General features: G+C 32.9%; 1 protein-coding gene across 4 annotated transcripts in view; it reads left to right on the forward strand.

The window, feature by feature from the left end:
* Positions 1-17,511, forward strand: part of CADM2 (cell adhesion molecule 2) — a 1,056,396-nt gene extending 1,038,885 nt beyond the window's left edge. For 2 of the 4 annotated variants that reach the window (XM_072738161.1, XM_072738162.1), the window contains 2 exons: positions 12,423-12,548; positions 13,542-17,511. In XM_072738161.1, the coding sequence (XP_072594262.1) occupies positions 12,423-12,548; positions 13,542-13,660 (245 nt within the window). In that variant the 3' untranslated portion in view covers positions 13,661-17,511. The remainder of the gene's footprint in view (positions 1-12,422; positions 12,549-13,541) is intronic. The other 2 variants (XM_072738159.1, XM_072738160.1) reach the window with 1 other exon arrangement.
* Positions 17,512-18,837: the final 1,326 nt, after the last annotated feature.

An 18,837-nucleotide genomic window follows, 5' to 3' on the forward strand; every position in this document is an offset into this window, starting at 1 on the left:
GTTCTGGAAGGGCAAAATAGGAGAGAATTACTTTCTATCTAAAAATAATTTAGTGTAGAAAAAATAATGTAGTAAGATTCTAGTAAACTTAGGATTTAAAATTTAAAATATGCACAAGCTTTTCCCACTGGTATATGATGGTCTCTTCTAAATGACGTCTAAAGAGGATATGTACATTATATTCTCCTGCATATATTTGCTACTGTAAGTAGAGACCTGGTTCAATGACCATTTATAGTAGTTTAAAAAATTTATATGAATATAGTCAATATAACCATAGTAATAATTACCAGAATACTGAATTCAAAAATATTAATATACAATATTACTAGCAATATAGTACACATTTCAGAGCTGACTAGCTTATGCAGGAAGATTATTTTAGTAGCAGTAGTGTTGTGTTTCTAATGCATTGGCCCACACACACACAAAAAAGGACATGTTTCTACAGATGATCTTTCCCCCATCGTTTTAAATATTTATTCTTCTATTGCAATCATTTCTGCTATGAATAGACATAAACAATTATTACAGACTAAACTTTTTTTTTAAAGATTTTATTTATTTATTCATGAGAGACAGAGACACAGGCAGAGGGAGAAGCAGGCTCCACGCAGGGAGCCCGACGTGAGACTCGATCTGGGGTTCTCAGGACCATGCCCTGGGCTGAAGGCAACGCTAAACCTCTGAGCCACCCAGGGATCTCCAGACTAAACTTTTTAGAATAATATTCAGTGTTATAAATATTCTCATTGTCAAACATTAATTCTTTATATTTTTAAGTGTTTTAAAAATAAATCTGTCCTAATACGTTTTTTTTTTTTTTCTGATAGAATGCTTCATTTAATTATTATTAGGCCATTTTTTTCTAAACTTAGTTTAAGAAGAAATGTATTTAAATCTAGATTTGACTTTTCTGCAGAAAACATTGCATGCAGTTTCTTTAGCTTCTAGTCTGCTTAAAAATACTTTAATTCATTCTTGTAGATTTTCACAGAGTACAATGCCAACATAGACATATGGCAATGTCATATACTAGTCATTTGTCTTCCTTTCTAATGATTTTTCCCATTTATTTATTTTATGTGTGTAGGCTGAGACCAGTGATGTGCAAAGAGTTAGGTATTGTTGAAATTGAAGGCAGAACAGTTCCTAGTGAGAAAGACATGAGGCAACAGAATAAAAAACAGGAACTTCTACAGATCACATAAATGTTAAGAAAAATGCACAATGAAGAATGAATTTGAACATATTTTACCTGAAAAAAAAAGTAAGACCACAAAATACAGGTTTGTTTATAGTCTGTAATCTTATAAAGCTCATTATTTTATATTATATATATTGAGCACCTATTAGGCGTGACTTATATGCACAGGGTTTATAAAAACTGATTTTAACAATAACTTTTTGAGTAAGGTAGAATGGGTATACGTCCCTGTTTATAGATGTAAAACAATGAAACTCTAACTATGTCAAACTGAAAGTGATACTTGGATCTTATGGCTCTGAGTGATACTATTTCAGATCTTTGGCCTTAAAGAGAGACTACTGTTTAAAGCAGGAAAATTACCCTGGACGTCATCTGTCTAATGGATAATTTAGCTAACTTTTCCAAGCAGTAAATAATCCCATGGTTACCCAAGAATTTATTTTGTTCTCCCTTTGATCTCATAGACAACCTAAAAAACATTCCTTTCTTTCCCCATCCTCCTGTTATCCCACAGGTAATCACCTTCTGGCAAATTCTCTTCCCTTTTGGATGTCAGTGCTAAATGAGGTGAAGCATTTGCGAAGGGCCCTCACTCTTAATAGTTATACTACTCTGCTGGTTGAGAGCTCTCTCTGGATTGTTCAAATTCTTCAGAGCTGAAAAGTTTCCTCATTTGAAGTAGTCAAGGAAATAGTATCCTGAGAGAGAATGATCAGTGAAATGAAGAAATTTCTGTTAGAACCTTCTTTATCCAAAATAAGAACACCTTTTTTAGGAGAAATTTTCCACTTAAATTTTAGGTCTCAAGGACAAATAGAGTATTTAATTCAAGTGCATAGGATGTTTAGGTCCAATACATTATTAACTATAATACCTGTTAATGAAATCAATTGTTACATAATTAGGAAACCTATAATTCATAAAAAATGATAACATATCTTAAGTGGAGACAATTCTCGTAAGAGAGATTTTATAGTCCAGTGCATAAAATTTGTGTCAGAGCAACACTTCACTTCTTTACCACTGATAATCACACTTCACTTGTTAAGACAGTTTCTAAATTGTTGATATCTTTAAGCTAAATAATCTTGAAACACTAAATTCAAAACAAAATAGTAATTTTATAATTATTGCCTTAATCTTTCTGAATAGGAAGTCACAGGTGCTATTATGTCCAGAAATATGTGGCAACGTGTATATTTATGAGCTTGATATGGAACACAATTTATGTGCAGTAAATACATTTTTGAGAAGAAAGGCAAAGTGTTCTGCTTGCCAGGAATTTTCCTATTAATGAAGACCTGTTGTATGATGTAGCCTTTATTTAGAACCCATAGATTTAGAGTCCTTATACACATTGTTCATAGTTAAAATTATGTGTAAATTACTGTGCACACATTAAGGAACAATATATTTTCATGTTTTTTTAATCCTTTAGAGATTGTTCTTAAGTATTTTTGTCAGAACAGTAATTGTGCATAAAATTAGAAGGTAATAGATGATCCTTGAGTGAATATACTGATGTATTTTCCTCCAGGGACTTTGCTAATGTCATATACTGCCAAGGGACATGATATTTTTTTATCAGTAAATTATGTATAACTATTTCTAATGTTTTGCAATAGTGATTCTCTTTCTGAAGCATTGCTCCATTTAGAGAAAGTAAAATAGGCTCTTAAGTACATAGTAAGAATTCAAATTTTAATGTTAGAACCAAATTATCCAAAGCATTAAGTAGAAATCTGGATGGGTCATTTTCACTTAGTGCTAATTTCTAAAATATTTAAATAGTAAGGGCATTATTACTTTTCAACAAATAATTTAATACCGTGAGGAGTTATTCTCATTGCTCAGCACTGCAAATGGTATCTAAAGACCCAAGTTCTGTGTGGAATTTAGTGGAAGAATTTAATATTATCCATTCATTCACTAAATCAAAGTTGTTTGGACTTTACATAGGCAGAGAGAAAGAAGAATGTCTTACGGGATGAAGAAACAGCAAGTCACTTAGCATAGCTGGGCATTGAGTTCCTCTTCATGACAGAAGAAACAACACAGTGGTGTGAAAAAATAAAATGCTAGAAATTACCTCAACAAACTTGTTCTCAAAATAGAAGTCATCTGACACATCCTAAAAATAAAATCCTAAAAAACTTTCATAATTATTTTTAAGTCTTTCAAAGATATTCTAAAAACTTGCTTAGACAAGCTGTCCCATGGTTTATCAATCTTTACATTAATAATAACTATGATTTTCTGAGTCAACACTTTCCATGCTTTGAATAAAATAAGCCATTTATAATACAGAACCTGGCATAGATTAAATACTCAATAAATTATTCTCATTTAAACCTCACCCATCAAACTCCCACTAGTTTCATTTTATTCAATCTCATGTTATGCAAATTTTCTTCCATTAATATCTCCTCCCCATTTTTCAAATATCCAGACATTTAGAATGGTTTACCATTACCATGTAAAGCAAAAGTCCTGAGTGAGTCTTTTGAAAGTTAAAAGAGGAAATCTATATTTTTCTACACAGCAATTTATATTTTCCACCTTCTCTCTCCCCATATAACTGTTAGATATGCTTACATTACATTGTGTCAGATATTCCTCTAAGCCCTTATGTACAGTGACACATTTAATCTTTGACAACCCTGGAAAATAAGAATTATTCACATTTTAAAGATGAAAAGGTTAAGAAACTTGTTTAAAGTCAAATCAGTATCAGTTAGTGGTTTAAGGTTTGGTATAAACAATTTGTAAATCCAGGATTTTGTAAGCAATTTCTTTTACTTGAAGACTTTACCTGATTTTTCTTCTATTCTACAGTTTTCCTTCTATTTGTGTACACAACACAACACAGTTTCATTCCAAGATTGATTTCATCTGATGCTCTTGATGTCAATCATTACGTCTTAACCACTATGAAACATTGGTGTATGAGTGGATAGAGGGCAGGGATTTTTAATGTTAACTCACTACAGACCTAACATAATGCACAAAAAATTACAGGTAACCTACTAAAAACAATTGATTGGTGCAGTCTTGGGTATTCTATTTGTCTCCAAAAAGTTGGCTGGGAATGAATATGGATTATCCAAACTTCTCCAAATCTATTTTCTGTGGCCTTAAATTTTCACTTAACTCAAGTGAGATAACATATGAAAAAGATCATAATAGAATTTCTGTATTATGGTTCAGGCTGCCAAAACAAGATACCATGGATTGAGTGACTTAAACAACAGAAATTTACTTCTCACAGTTCTGGAGGAAGCTAGAAGGTTAAGATCAAGGTGTCTATATGGCCAGGTTCTGATGAAAGCTCTCAGCAGCAGACAGCTTGCAGACAGCTGCCTTCAAGTTGTGTACTCACATGGAAGAGAAAGAGAGACAGAGAAAAGAGGGAGGGAGAAAGGGAGAGAGAGAGTTAGCTCTGGTATCTTTTATAAGGACAATAATCTCACCATAAGGGCCTCACCAATGTGACCTAATTTGAACCTAGTTTTCTCCCAAAGGTTCCATCTCCAAGTACCACTACAGTGAGGCTTAGTGCTTCAACATCTGCATTGTGTGGAAAACACAATTCAGTCCATAGCAGTTTTTTAAAATAAGAATATGCTACTTTCTAAAGTCTTAAATACACAAAATAAGTACATTCCCAGCAAAGAGAAAGTTCTGTAGAAATGCTAAATATGATTTGATTGTGATTCAGAATCACTTAGGGAAAATAAACTTGAAAAATCATTTATGCTTTCTATTTCTAAAGGTGGCAGTCTCAGTTTTACATTGACTTTTGAGTTGAATTTCATATTTCTGAACCATTTTATAGTTAAACTGAAATTTCTCCAAGTTTTCAATCACTTAAAAACTCCTCCAAAATGAGTACAGAATAGTAATATAAGTGGATTTATTGTTGAAGGGGCTCTTTTCATGCATTCTAGTCACGTGTGGTTCAAATTTATGATACTGTGTACTTGATTCATTTAAATCTTGACTTTCCATAACTCAGATGGTTGAATATTTAAAAATATTTACATAAGATGATTTTAATTTTCTTTCCTACCATTTTGTTCAAACTAGAAATCATATAAAATTTAATAAAATTATTTATCATAAAATAATTCTAACACTTGAATTAAAACTATATAGCATTTATAATTTCTGCATGATGTGATCCTAGAAAGTCAGATGTTCTTTCCCTGGAGTTTATAGTTTTCATTTTAAGGGGAAACACATGACAGAATAGCTACTTGATAGAAACCCTAGCAATGATTTCAGAGATGGAATCATATAATTTAGGATTCTCCTTGATAAGGTGCTAAATAAAACGGTACTTTAAGGTTACTTTCTGCTCTTCTAAATACCAGAAATTACTAACCTAAGTATTATTATTTGACATAATTTTCTCTTTGGAGCCCTTTATTAAGTGTCCAATACCTAGTTGAAAGATGTTAAATCTAGAAAGTTTCAATTCTACAATCTTCTTTGTGTTTTGTGCATTGTCAACTGAAGAGGCTGCTAAAATATTGCCAAATCCATGGGGATTTACTCACTCCAGTGTTAATAGACTAACTCCCACAAATCATAGACTAACACTTGAGAATGAATAACAGTCTTTAAGATATATGATGTATTTATCTGAATAGTAACAAAGACTTGGCTATCTGTAAAGAAACTTCAGAAGGCTGCATTTTTTTATTGCTATGACAGTAGGAGAGAAATGAGAGAAACAATATAAGATTCCCACTGGGACTTAGCCATCTAAATTATATATTATTTTTGCATTGTTAGGGGGATACTTATCTGATCTTCAATTTCAGTCACATATTTTAGTTGCTCAGAATAGAAATTAAAGACAGACTTTAGTTCTAACAGTAATGGGGGAAAATAAAAAACAAACCAACAGTATTAGTTTTTTTGAAAAAAAAGATGTATATTCACAAATAGACATGCAGAGTAACATTATCAATATCTATAATATTTTTGAAATCTTAAAAATCTTGGACTATATGTTGACTTATTTTGCTGAGGAGATGAAGGCTAAAGTTGAAGTGTTTACTTCATAGATTATAAGAGTACATGTAGAACATTAATGAATAGAGTCAAATAAATACATGTTATACATTGCTTTCTCTGAAAGTCTTATTAATGTACCTATAAATATATCTGAAACCCATTGAAAATATATGCAATGAAAAAAAAAAAAAAAAAAAAAGAAAATATATGCAATGATAAACATGATAAATTTACATTTATTTAAAATAAACTCTAAAAGATTGTTTTACTGTACAGATAAAGAGGGGAATGGTCCACATATCTGAGATCCTACTGTGAGAATGAAGATTACAAGCAAAATACATGAAATAAACCAGGGAAATCTCTCACCAATAATGATCTACATCCCAAGACTCTATCTCTCTAGTTCATCCACCATGTACAAATGTCATGTGGTCCATATTTCAATTACAAAGATTCTGTAGGTGGATTGACCTGTAGCATTAAAGCTGAGCATGAATACATACCAGCATCAGAACAGAGAATCCTTCTTCAAAACATTTCAACATTAATAATAAAGAAAATGCAAGTACAAGTAAACAATAAGAAATTTGTATCCAGTGAAAATTATTTTCAATAAAAGAGGAGAGATAATGCATGCTCACCAAGGAAAAACATTTTCCCAGATCTTTAAATGAAATTCTTTTACTAAAATGAAAAAAAAAAAACCACAATAAAACTACCACTTATTATTGTCAATAATATGCATCTACTTAGAACATCTACTAAGTAAGTACACAATGTGATTAAATAGAAAGGGTAGTTAAACCAAAGTCACAATCCATAGCAAACGTCTTTTGGAAGAAATAAGAAGGAAAATCTATGATAGTGAAATCAAACAGAAGATAAACTTGGGAAATAGAACTAAAACAAAATGTAAATTAGTAAAATGATCATAAAAATAGTAAAGAGGGAATGGCATATATGCAACATAAAATATTGAGTTTCTACCAGTGCATCAGTGGATTTTCCAAGGAAGAAAGTAGAAAAAAATAATTATTAATCAAAAGTAGCATTTTAAAAAAGGATTCATAATTTCAAAACAAATGAACTAATCTGATTGGAACTTTAAAAAGTAGGTTTGCAGATGAATAAATGTTTGACTCAAGGCAAAATACAAAATATACCTAGGTAAAATATAAAAATTTAATAGAGGAAAACACAAAGAATTCTGATAGCAGTCACTTAGAAAAAGCAGGTTACTTAAAAAAGAATGGAAAACAAAAATCTGAAAGATTTCAGATTTATCTTGGTAGGGGGAGGCAAAAATTTTGAAACACTGGGGCACTTGGGTAGCTCAGGGATTGAGCATCTGCCTTGGTTCAGGGCATAATCCCGGGATCCTGGGATCGATTCCCACATCGGGCTCCCTACAGGGAGTCTGCTTCTCCCTCTGCCTGAGTGTCTCCTCTCTTTGTGTGTCTGTCATGAATAAATAAATAAAATCTTTTTTGAAAAAAAAAGTCAAAACACTGATAAATTGTTCTAAATTATTAAGTCATAAAAAACAGGGATTCTTCAGCCAATTAAGTGTTGATTCATAACAAAATAATACCTAAAAATTCAAGGTTCAAGGATGTTTTTATCATGAAATTTTCTTTTGAGGAGATGTGTGCTATGATTTGCTATCAAATTCTACATTATCTTTAGTGCATCAGTGAGGTTGAATGTATATTTTAATAGAAGAGCAGATATGAGAACATTCAAATTTTAGATAAATAGGAACTTTAAAAGTAACTGTAGATATTGAGATGAGTAAAGAGACCAACCACTGTCAAAAGAAGGTTTGTGGCTAGTCCCTTTGGATTTGTGATGCAGTTCTGAGATCATCAGAATCAAGATGATATTTTCATTAATATTATATTTATAGTAGAAAGAAAAACCCTAAAAGAACAACTTCGCACTATTTAAGCTAGTAGAAAAACTGAGTGGGTCTCATGATCAGTAAATAAAAATGATAAATATAATCTTGACAAATACTAGACATAGTACTTTAGAAAATAAACTTCAATAAAAATAGCATTATAATAAACTCTAATCCAATTTAAAAAAGAAAAGAAAGTACAGCGCTCCTAGGTGGCTCAGTAGGTTAAGTGCCTCTTGATTTTTGCTCAGGTCATGATCTCAGGGTTGTGAGATGGAGCCCCACATTGGGCTCTGTGCTGGGCATGGAACCTGTTTAAGATTCTTTCCCTCTCTCTCTCCCTTTGCCCCTCCTCCCCTAAAAACTAAAAAAAAAAAAAAAAAAAAAAGTTCTATTTTACACTTTAGCCTCAAACCATAGACCAAAATACATTTTAGATGGATGAAAATATGACAATAAAAGTGTTAGAAGACAGCATAAATCTATATGTGTATATCTTATTTTGCCATCACATCATTGCAAAAGCATTTCAAATTGTGACCCACAAGTCAGACATCATAAAACAAAAGTCTGATATATTTGATCACATAAAATATTAAGGCTTATCCATCACTGAAAAGACAATAAATGAAGAAAAATAAAAATAAATTGCTAAAAATGTTTATTTTTCTATGAAGACAGTTGTTGAAACAGAAAATTTAGATAGAAAAATGGTCAAACTGAATAAGCAGCCATTTCAAAATTAACAAATTTATATAGGGGAAAGTAGTTAGACACATTTAAGGTAACTTGGAAATACTAAAAATAGATTGGCAATTTTTTTTAAATTTTAATAGATGATGTTAGTATTTATAGGGGGGAATCCTCACTTGTAGTTGATACAGGGTGAATTTATACAATCTTTCTACAATATAATTTGGCAATATTTATCTAAAGTCTTTAAACAACGTTTATGATGATTGGTCCAACAATAGCACATTTCAGAACTTATCTTCAAGAAATGAGATAACTACAGAGATGTATGAACAAGAGTGATTTCTCAGTTTCCCAAAAGAGTGCTCAGTTCTGAGAGTTATTCAGCAAACAAAGTAGAAATGATTTATGACTATCTGCATTCAGAGACTTGAGCAAAAAGTGTTGACTTGAAACTGAAGTATCTAAGTAAATAATAAGAATGGGGAATTCAAAGACATGGCAGGTTTATTTTTGCTTTCTTTTTCTTTCTTTTATTTTTATTTTTAGATTTATAGCCAATGCCAGAAATTAAGGAAAATTCAAGATATATAATAGAAAGGTACATTAACAATAGCTGCTAAGAGAGATTAACTTTTTAATGCTTATTTTAATATTCTTTGTTTTTACCCTTGGACAGTTCAATGTGTGCTTTCTTAGTTATGCAATTTTCTTCCAGGTGGAGACTGAGTGACCTATAGCCTTAGTTATGCTTGTAGCGTTCTCATTTTCAATTTATGTCTTCTGAGATGACCTTGAGAGTTACATTGGAATGTTTTTTATTGGCCAGATCTTTATTCAGTTGTCCAGAACTCAGATCATATGGTTACATTCAACTGAAGTGAAGCTGGAAAATGTTTAGCTCTGTATACTGAAGGAAAAGGAAGCAAGTTTGTTATTAGCTAGAAATATCTTCTTCCATATCCCCTTCTGATCAACTAAACATTTTCCCCTCTTTTCCTGCCATACTCTGTTCTAAGAGAAAACCTAATGTACTATCAAGCCCATGTAACCAACTCAAAGGCTAATATTTTCAAATACACACAGTCCTCTTCATCATATCTGGATACATTAGTTCAGGGACAAATGAACCAAAAAACAAATATTATTTTTTTAAAGATATTATTTATTTATTCATGAGACACACACAGAGACAGAGACATAGGCAGGAGAAGCAGGCTCCCTGCTGACAGCCCAATGTGGGACTTGATCCCAGGACCCCAGGATTATGCCCTGAGCTGAAGGCAGTTGCTCAACCACTGAGTCACACAGGCACCCCCAAAAGACAAATTATTAATGCTCCCCTCTAGCCATACACAAAATACAATGCTAGAACACAGCCATGAGGAAATGCTTCTTAATATAGATGCTCCCATTTGGAAAGAAAGAATGGGAAACACTGAATAGTCATTATCCATAACAACTATGAAAACATGCCAGACTGGCCTTAAAAGATCCCTCTGCCTTGGCAGTAGTTGTAATTCCTTAAAGAAATGGAGTTCTCTGTACACTCTTGTCGTTGCTTCCCCCAAGTCTACCCCATGGGAGGCTCAGTTTGTCTGTTACAGTCCATGGTCACATCTGAAGTGTTTGATTGGGAATATGCTCTTCATGGGAACTAGTCCACTTCTTGCACCAAGTTTGGGGATCTTGAGGTTATTTGAAGTTTTAAATAGACTTTTTTTTTTCTATCTAGAAATACACTACTTTCACCCAATAGTTTCATTAAAAACACAGTAGAGGGATCCCTGGGTGGCGCAGCGGTTTGGCGCCTGCCTTTGGCCCAGGGCGTGATCCTGGAGACCCGGGATCGAATCCCACATCGCGCTCCCGGTGCATGGAGCCTGCTTCTTCCTCTGCCTGTGTCTCTGCCTCTCTCTCTCTCTCTCTCTCTCTCTCTCTCTGTGACTATCATAAATAAATAAAAAAAATTAAAAAAAAAAAACAGTAGACTCCTGGTATGTCATGCCTATAATAATACTTCAAGATCTTTTGAAGGTATAATTGTGAAGCCTAATTTATTTCTTTAGTTTCTCTATCCTCTAAATCCCTCATTTAGAATATAAGTAGTTACCATGAGATGTCTGCAACATGGACTTGGGAAGGTAGGCAGTATATTCAATCTGATCCTCAGCAGTAGGGCTGAGCCTTAGTGGGTTTAGTTGCTCAAAGCTTCACTTAGTTTTATCCCTTATTGTGTGACTTCCTTAAGTAGTTGATTTTCTAGACTTTTGAAGTTTCCAGTTGTCTAGGCTTTCTTTTGATCTTTCCATTTCTGCTTGAAAAATGGCTATCTTTTGCTGGGATCATCTCTTTCCTGTAATTTTACTAAAAGATAAATGTGAAAGTATATTATTAATGTCTATTTCTCCAGTTACTTTCTCTAAAACTACAAGTCAAATAGGCACTTAATCCTTTACATTGAGTATTCATTTCCTCCTAATGTCAATCACACTTAACCCAATTGTAACACCTTCCTCTCCTTGAAATACATTCTTCTCTTTGATCAGCTACAACGTACTCTGCAGGGTATTTTCCTCTCTCACTGTTCTTTCCTTCTCAGTCAGTTCTGCTGGAAGTGCTTTCTCTTTAGACTTTAGATATGGGAGTCCCTCAGTTCAGTTTTCAGACTTCTTCTCCTCTCTATCTAGACTTACTCCCTTGGGGAGTTCATCAATTGCTATAGCTTTAAGTAAGATTTATATGACAATAAATCCCAAGTTATCATTTCAGTGCCAGCGTTTCCCATGACATAATTTTATTTTTTAAACAATATAGTTGTGTTCATCACACTAAACACACACACACACACACACACACACACATTCACAGAGATATATTCAGAAGGAGAAGAGGAAGGAAAGGCATAAAACCTTGCAAAATTGTATGTTTATCTGACCTGGCACCTGATGGCTCAGTTGGTTAAATGTTGGACTCTTGATTTCAGCTCAGGTCATAATCTCAGGGTTGTGAGATTGAGCCCTGAGTTGGACTCCATGCTGAGTGAGGGGTCTGCTTAAGATTCCACCCCTCTCTCCCCCCTCCCTCATGTGATCTCTCTCCTTCTTTACTTTTTTTAAATATTTCATTTATTTATTCATGATACACAGAGAGAGAGAGAGAGAGAGAGAGAGAGAGAGAGAGAAAGCAGAGACACAGGCAGAGGGAGAAGCAAGCTCCATGCAAGGAGCCTGATGTGGGACTCGATCCTGGGTCTCCAGGATCAGGCCCTAGGCTGAAGGTGGCGCCAAACCGCTGAGCTACCTGGGCTGCCCTCTCTCTCCTTCTTTTAAAAAAAAAGTTTTTATATGTGTATTTGTTTATCCAGTCTTAAAATATAAAGTCAATGGCAATTGTGATCAATGTGGCAAATGTTATATCTGCACGTATATTGTACAAATGAATATTTGTTGACTAGATGGTTGGTTCAATACACATTAGTGAAATTTTACCACAATAGAAATGGGCTAATTTTCAAAATAACTCATTCTAATGCAGATATATACTCTATACCTAAATAATGCATCATTTGTATGATTTTATTCTATTCTCTAGATCCCAATGCTCTGGCTGGCCAGACTGGCCCTGATCATGCTCTTATAGGAGGAATAGTGGCTGTAGTTGTATTTGTCACGCTGTGTTCTATATTTCTGCTTGGTCGATATCTGGCAAGACATAAAGGTAGGTAATATTTAATAAAATATTCTTAAGTTTGGCAAAAAATATTTTAAAGACAGGCTTAAATCTTTAATATTAAATGAGTATATGTATATATATGACAGAGATGTAAATGCAAAATTATTTCAGGGAATTTCTGATTGTTTTACTTAATGAAAGTTCGATTTGGATTAATTTGGTAAAATAATGCTTAACCAATGGCCAAAGTTCACAGAGTGAGTCACTGGCTCAGAGGGAGAAATAAAAAGCAAGTTTGTAATTTATCTCCAGGATTGACATTCAACTATAATGTCAGACATTTGGTCAACATTTTTGTTTGTAGGTTTTAAGATACACATATGGCCATATAAGTGAAGGAAATGTGTAATTTTCAAAAAGTATTTTATTTATCCATGGGAGATACACACGGAGAGGCAGAGACACAGGCAGAGGGAGAAGCAGGCTTCCTGTGGGGAGCCTGATGCAGGACTCGATCCCAGGACCTTCGGATCATCACCTGAGTCAAAGACAGATGCTCAACCACTGAGCCACCCAGGTGCCCCAAGAAAATATATAATTTGTTTTTTTGCAAAGGGCTGGGTAGTGAACTATTGACATAATCTACTTTTAAGTGGGGCTTTCAACATGAAGGATGACACGTTTGATGTGATCATTATCAACATCTTAACAAAGGACCCTGATTACTACAGCTGCAAGAGGCACATGGTCTGTATCCCTCATCAGAGGAATCAAACGACTCATTACCCATTCCAGTTAGGCAGTTGCCTCTAGTTAACCTGACCACAGCTTCATCTATAACACACACCTGAAAGCTGAAAGACAGTGTGCAACAGTAGGAGAGTGAATTGTGTGGTTTATTTTGTCTAAGCATATGTAACAACATACAAGGAATCTGGCACAAGTTTCTTCCTAAATGAATGTAGCTTGAATGCTGGCTATTTTACCAGTCTCACAGAACTCACACATATATATTTTTTTTTCTTCCAATGCCCACAGGAACATACTTAACAAATGAAGCTAAAGGGGCTGAAGATGCGCCAGATGCTGACACAGCCATTATCAATGCTGAAGGCAGCCAAGTCAATGCTGAAGAGAAAAAAGAGTATTTCATTTAAAATGCAGGCCAAGATTATGAGTTTTCCTTATCAGGCTGGCTGCTGGAGAAAACTGGCTATCATCTTTCAGAATTCATTTCTACCATCTTCTGCTACCTTTATTAACTTCCATACCGTACTGCTATCAGTAGCCAGTGTATACCAACAATCAGCTGTCGAAAGCATCATTCTTTAATTACTGTACCATACATAATGCAGGACATTTCTTACTGCCTAAATTCCACACCATTGCTCTTTTAACATACAGTGCTTGAATATACAGCCTTAACAATGTTAATCATCTCCCTGGATCATGGTATTGAATTGTTTTCTACATTGAAAAGAAGTATGCAAAGGTTTTTTTTTTCCCCCTCATTTTCCCTTTAAATCATAAATTTTGTCACTTTATCATGGGAAAGCTTTCACAAGGAACAGGATTAGGTAAAGACCTAACATGTTTAAGTTTAATCAAAGATTAGAGGTTTACAATGTTTTCTACATGTCTACCTTCAAAGACATGTTTTGAAACTTATGCCCTAGAAAACACAAATGAAAACACTGTAGAATAGATTCTGGAATGTTTGAGATTATACTGGTGAAGCTGTATCAATTTGCTATTTTAAAATATAGTATTTGATACAGGAGCCATGTGTATGAATTGCAATCATGACATGACATTTTATATAATTATATAGATCCCACCAGTAGGTATTTTAGCTTCATTTACCAATAAATTTTTACAAACATTTTACTGCTTTGGGAATCACAAGGATTTCATTCATTTCCCTAGTTTGATTCTATAATTTATTTGCCCCATAAAGACCCACCTGCCTAAACAAAATTGAAGTATCCATAGGGCACAATTTTGAGACATTTAGTATCTGTATATAGTGCATATAATAAATCCAATTAAACATTATTTGATACATATTTAACTTTTTTGGCTGTAGGTAATTCAGTCATAAGTAAGCATTTTCTAATGTCCATTATATCCCTTTAGATATTACTTAAACCAATATTATAAGTAGTTAACATGTATTAGTATTTTTGTCTGTATGTCCTAGCACTGTTCAACAACAAATTTTTCTAGTTCTTGTTAATTTTTATTTGTTATACAATGGAAGCACAATGTTATAAGGAAAGGTAATTTTAAGCTAACAACCAGTGCACAGCCTCAGGTTTTAAATTACAACCACAGTTGAATAATAACCTAAAAGTAAACTCTTAGTTTGTTAAAAATTTACAAATTTTAATTTGGCAGTTCCAGAGCTGCTTACCTATGTTGGTTTGCCAAAAAAGAAGTGTTTAAGATATGTTTTCTGTATAAATGAACTAATTCTTTATATTAAATTCCTGTCTATGCATTTTGTGAGGTACAAACTTATGAAACAGTGAGTGATGGAGAATTTCTGCCATGCTTTTAACTCCAGGGTGAAAGTCTCTTTCTCTGGATTATTTCTGAAATTTTGGTGTATTTAACCATTAATATCTGCTGTATTCTTGAATATGACATAGAGTCAATCTAAAGTCATATTATTTCTTCTAGTAAAATACAATATTGCTAGATTAGTTCTCATTAAATTTATTATATGCTAAAAATTAAAAAGTCCAGTTAGATAAAAATTATTTTCCCATTTGCAAGCATTGCACCTTTAAGAAGAAAACAAATATGATGATATGGTAGCTATACTTGTGATGTCTGAAAGCATGATGGTCTATGGTTTTAAAAATAATATCTTGGAATTTATTTTTGGGAAATGAGGATGGTTGGGTATGACATCATGTATTAATATCAAACGAAAGACAAGGGTGCTGTATCTTAGATTATTTATCAGAAAAGTATAAACTTTTAAAAACAACATTAGAATTTTAAAATTTTTTTGATTGTTGAAGCATTTATCTTGTTGATTTCTTACAAAAGGAAAAGGACGATGTCAGTCAAGCAGCACTTTTTCAGAATATACAGAACATAAATAATATGATGTGGTTGAGTGTTAACATAATAAATCATATACAGTATGACATTTTAAGGAAATAAGTCTGCATTGATGTGATTGCATGCTTGTTTTTACAGTTCACTCCATACCATCTGTGGAAAAATGCAATAATATGTTAATATAGTATGGTAGTTTGAGAGAATCAGGTAGGTGCTACTAGACACACTGAAACTAGAATAGGTTTATAAACTGTTCATATCTTTCAATGCATAATCTTTAGAAAGACTCCACAAAACAAAATTCATCCTGTTAGTACAAAATGGAAAGGTTCTTATTACAGAAGTAAGTTGTATAAACTGCATCATCAATTACTATTTAAAGCTTAATTTCAGGATGCACTTACAAAATTACTACTCTTCATTGATGCTATATTTACATTCCTCTTCATTTTGTCTATATTCTACTTGGCTCCAAATGTTAAATTGTTGCCTAAATAACTCGATCATTATTTATAGCACTGTAAAATTAGAAATCAAAAATTAGTTGTATTTCAAAGTTTTTGACTCTTTTAACCCTTTAGAATAATATAAAAACTCAATAGAACTCTTTAAAAGAAACTAACTTATATATTATGATTTGTGGGCTCTAATAAAATGTTTTGCCAGTTAAAATAGTCCAATTTCAATTAGGTATAATTTTTAGTTCCTTAAAAAATAGCAGTAGAATTATATTTTCTTATCTTTAAACTTATTCTATTCCTACCAAATAGGGGAAAAATTATAAAAATTCTGCTCATTTCTACAAAAATCAGGAAGAAAACACAAAATGATATTTTGAAATGGAACCATGTCAATTGCAATGTCTGAAATGTGCACATGTGTATGCACAGGGCCAAATTCTGTCTCTGCTTATTGAGCACAGTAGCTATGGAACTCAGTGGAAGGAGTGTGAACACACATATACCCGTAGTAGAATATGGAGCATTATTCTTTACCAAAAGTAGCTATTCTCTGCCAGTGTACTGTTTATAGTGTAAATTGATTGTCCTCCATCAAAAAAAGGCAGCATTTTTTCCCATTTTTGAGTGTCCTAGATAGAATGATTATTAAAATTAGGAAGAAAAAGGAAAGTTTGTTAGTGCAAGAACAAAGATAGGACACATGACTGACCAGAGTATTGATGTGTGTGTATTTGCGTGTGTGCGTGTGTGTGTGTGTGTGTGTAAAAGAGAGAGGGAGACAGAGAGAGAGAGACAGAGAGAGAGAGAGAGATTTCAACTTGTTTTCTTTTACCAGAGAATCCAAGAAGCAGTTTAAGGAACCTGATATTGGAGTTTAATTTAGAAACTGGATGATCTTATACTGATTCAAAATGCCTAATATTGCATTGAAACCCAAAACTTAAAATAGAGAAAGAAAACTAACTTTCCTAAATATGGCAAAGAAGCTAACACACCTCATTTATTTTTATTTCTTTGTAAAAATATAAATATCTCAATTAAAAGGACAGGCTCACTTGTAATTATGTACTCATGATTGTAACAGCTTTGAGATTCCATATAGGCACATGTACAGCAGCTGTTTGACCGTGATGGTTCTTCCATGTAACATACCAGTTATCGTGTAATTTAGTGCCACTTATTGCAAAGTGTTACCAAGGGGAGCATTTAAAATACATTTTATTTTCCTTTGGATATAAGGATAACTTGATGAATGATAAATATGAAATTTATGTTATGCTCTTTAATTGTTAAGAAAATGCAAAACCTTGTAGCTTACTGCAACTTCCCCATCATATTGCTGATTACTTAGAGCCCACGAAAAATGCCCAGTTTTATCTCCCTTTGTAAATGGTAATCTGTGATGAATATACAAAACAAAACAAACAAAAAGAACTGGCAACCACAGCTGAAATAAATGAAACACCTAATAAGAATTACTGAGTAATGCTTTTTATTAAGTGGCACAAAGTACACACTAAAAACTATGCAAAATATAGGTAACTACAGTGTACGTACATGTAAGTATCTTGTACTTGCTGTGTATGGATGTTGGAAACCCATGTAATTATAATATGCATTTTGAATATTGGGAAAGAGGAAATCTTAGTGTAGATAATAGAAGTTGTTTTGAAATATACACTGGCAATATTGAAATATACTCAGTGCAATATCTGCAATTCTATTGCTGGATACTAATGCAAAGGGATTTCAAAGTCTTCTTTAACACGATCCAAGAGATTGCTAATCTTCACCTCCCACACACTAAGGCATTAATTAAAAATATAATTGATTCAACAACAAACACTTTAAGTTTTCCTTATTTAATCATTAATGTGGACACAATAAAATTATTTGGCTTAGTTTTTAGCACTACTGGAGAGAAAGAAATAGCCTGAGTTTTAGACTTTGCTTGATATTTAATTGAATTTGGAATTCTTAAACTTTCCTTGAAGTATGTATTTTAATGGATTGTGGTACTTCTATTATAAGTACACACTTAATCAAAGAACAGGTTACCTTTAACCGTTAAAGTCACTATATCTTAATGGGAATTTTTTTAGACCTTTTTTCTATTTTTTTCCCCTTTCTCTCCCTATTCTGTCCCAGGCATGCCCTTTGCACTTATACCCTTCCAAAGGCAATGGATTGAAAGCAACTAGCAAGATTATAAAGATAGCTAAAGGGGACAACATGTAAGAATGGGTTCTAAACTCATCAGCATTTTTATGTATTGAGATTATTAATATTGAATGCAATAGTTATTGGATATAGCTGGTAAGTTCTCTGCCATGCATACTTACAATAATCCTTCTACCTCTCACTTTTAACATGGGCTATGATATAGAAGAAGAAATTATTTGCAGGATATCCCAGGAAGCATTCTTTGGGACTATCATTAACAGTCCTCTCCCCAGCCCCTGGGAAATCTCAAAAGCCAATTTCTTTTAGTGTATTCAACAGTGTATGGATCTGCATTTGTTTTTCCTTTTCTATCATAAACTTTTCCTGTGGGCAAAATATGCTAACTTTATAAGGATAGTTCTTTTCATGTGTACTTAATATTTCAATGTAATAGAAATGTGTTGATTTTTTAAAAATAACTTAAATGGCAACACTTTGGAATCCAATCTTATATTTCATTTAATATTTAAAATGCAACAGTTTCTTATAAATTAATGTTGTGCTTTTAGGTAAAAATTATATATATGATTTATTTACCCAAAAACTGTTATCTATGTAAGACAAAAATTTAAGTATTT

This window comes from Vulpes vulpes, chromosome 15 (assembly GCF_048418805.1).
Source record: "Vulpes vulpes isolate BD-2025 chromosome 15, VulVul3, whole genome shotgun sequence".
In the NCBI taxonomy this organism is placed as follows: Eukaryota; Metazoa; Chordata; class Mammalia; order Carnivora; family Canidae; genus Vulpes; species Vulpes vulpes.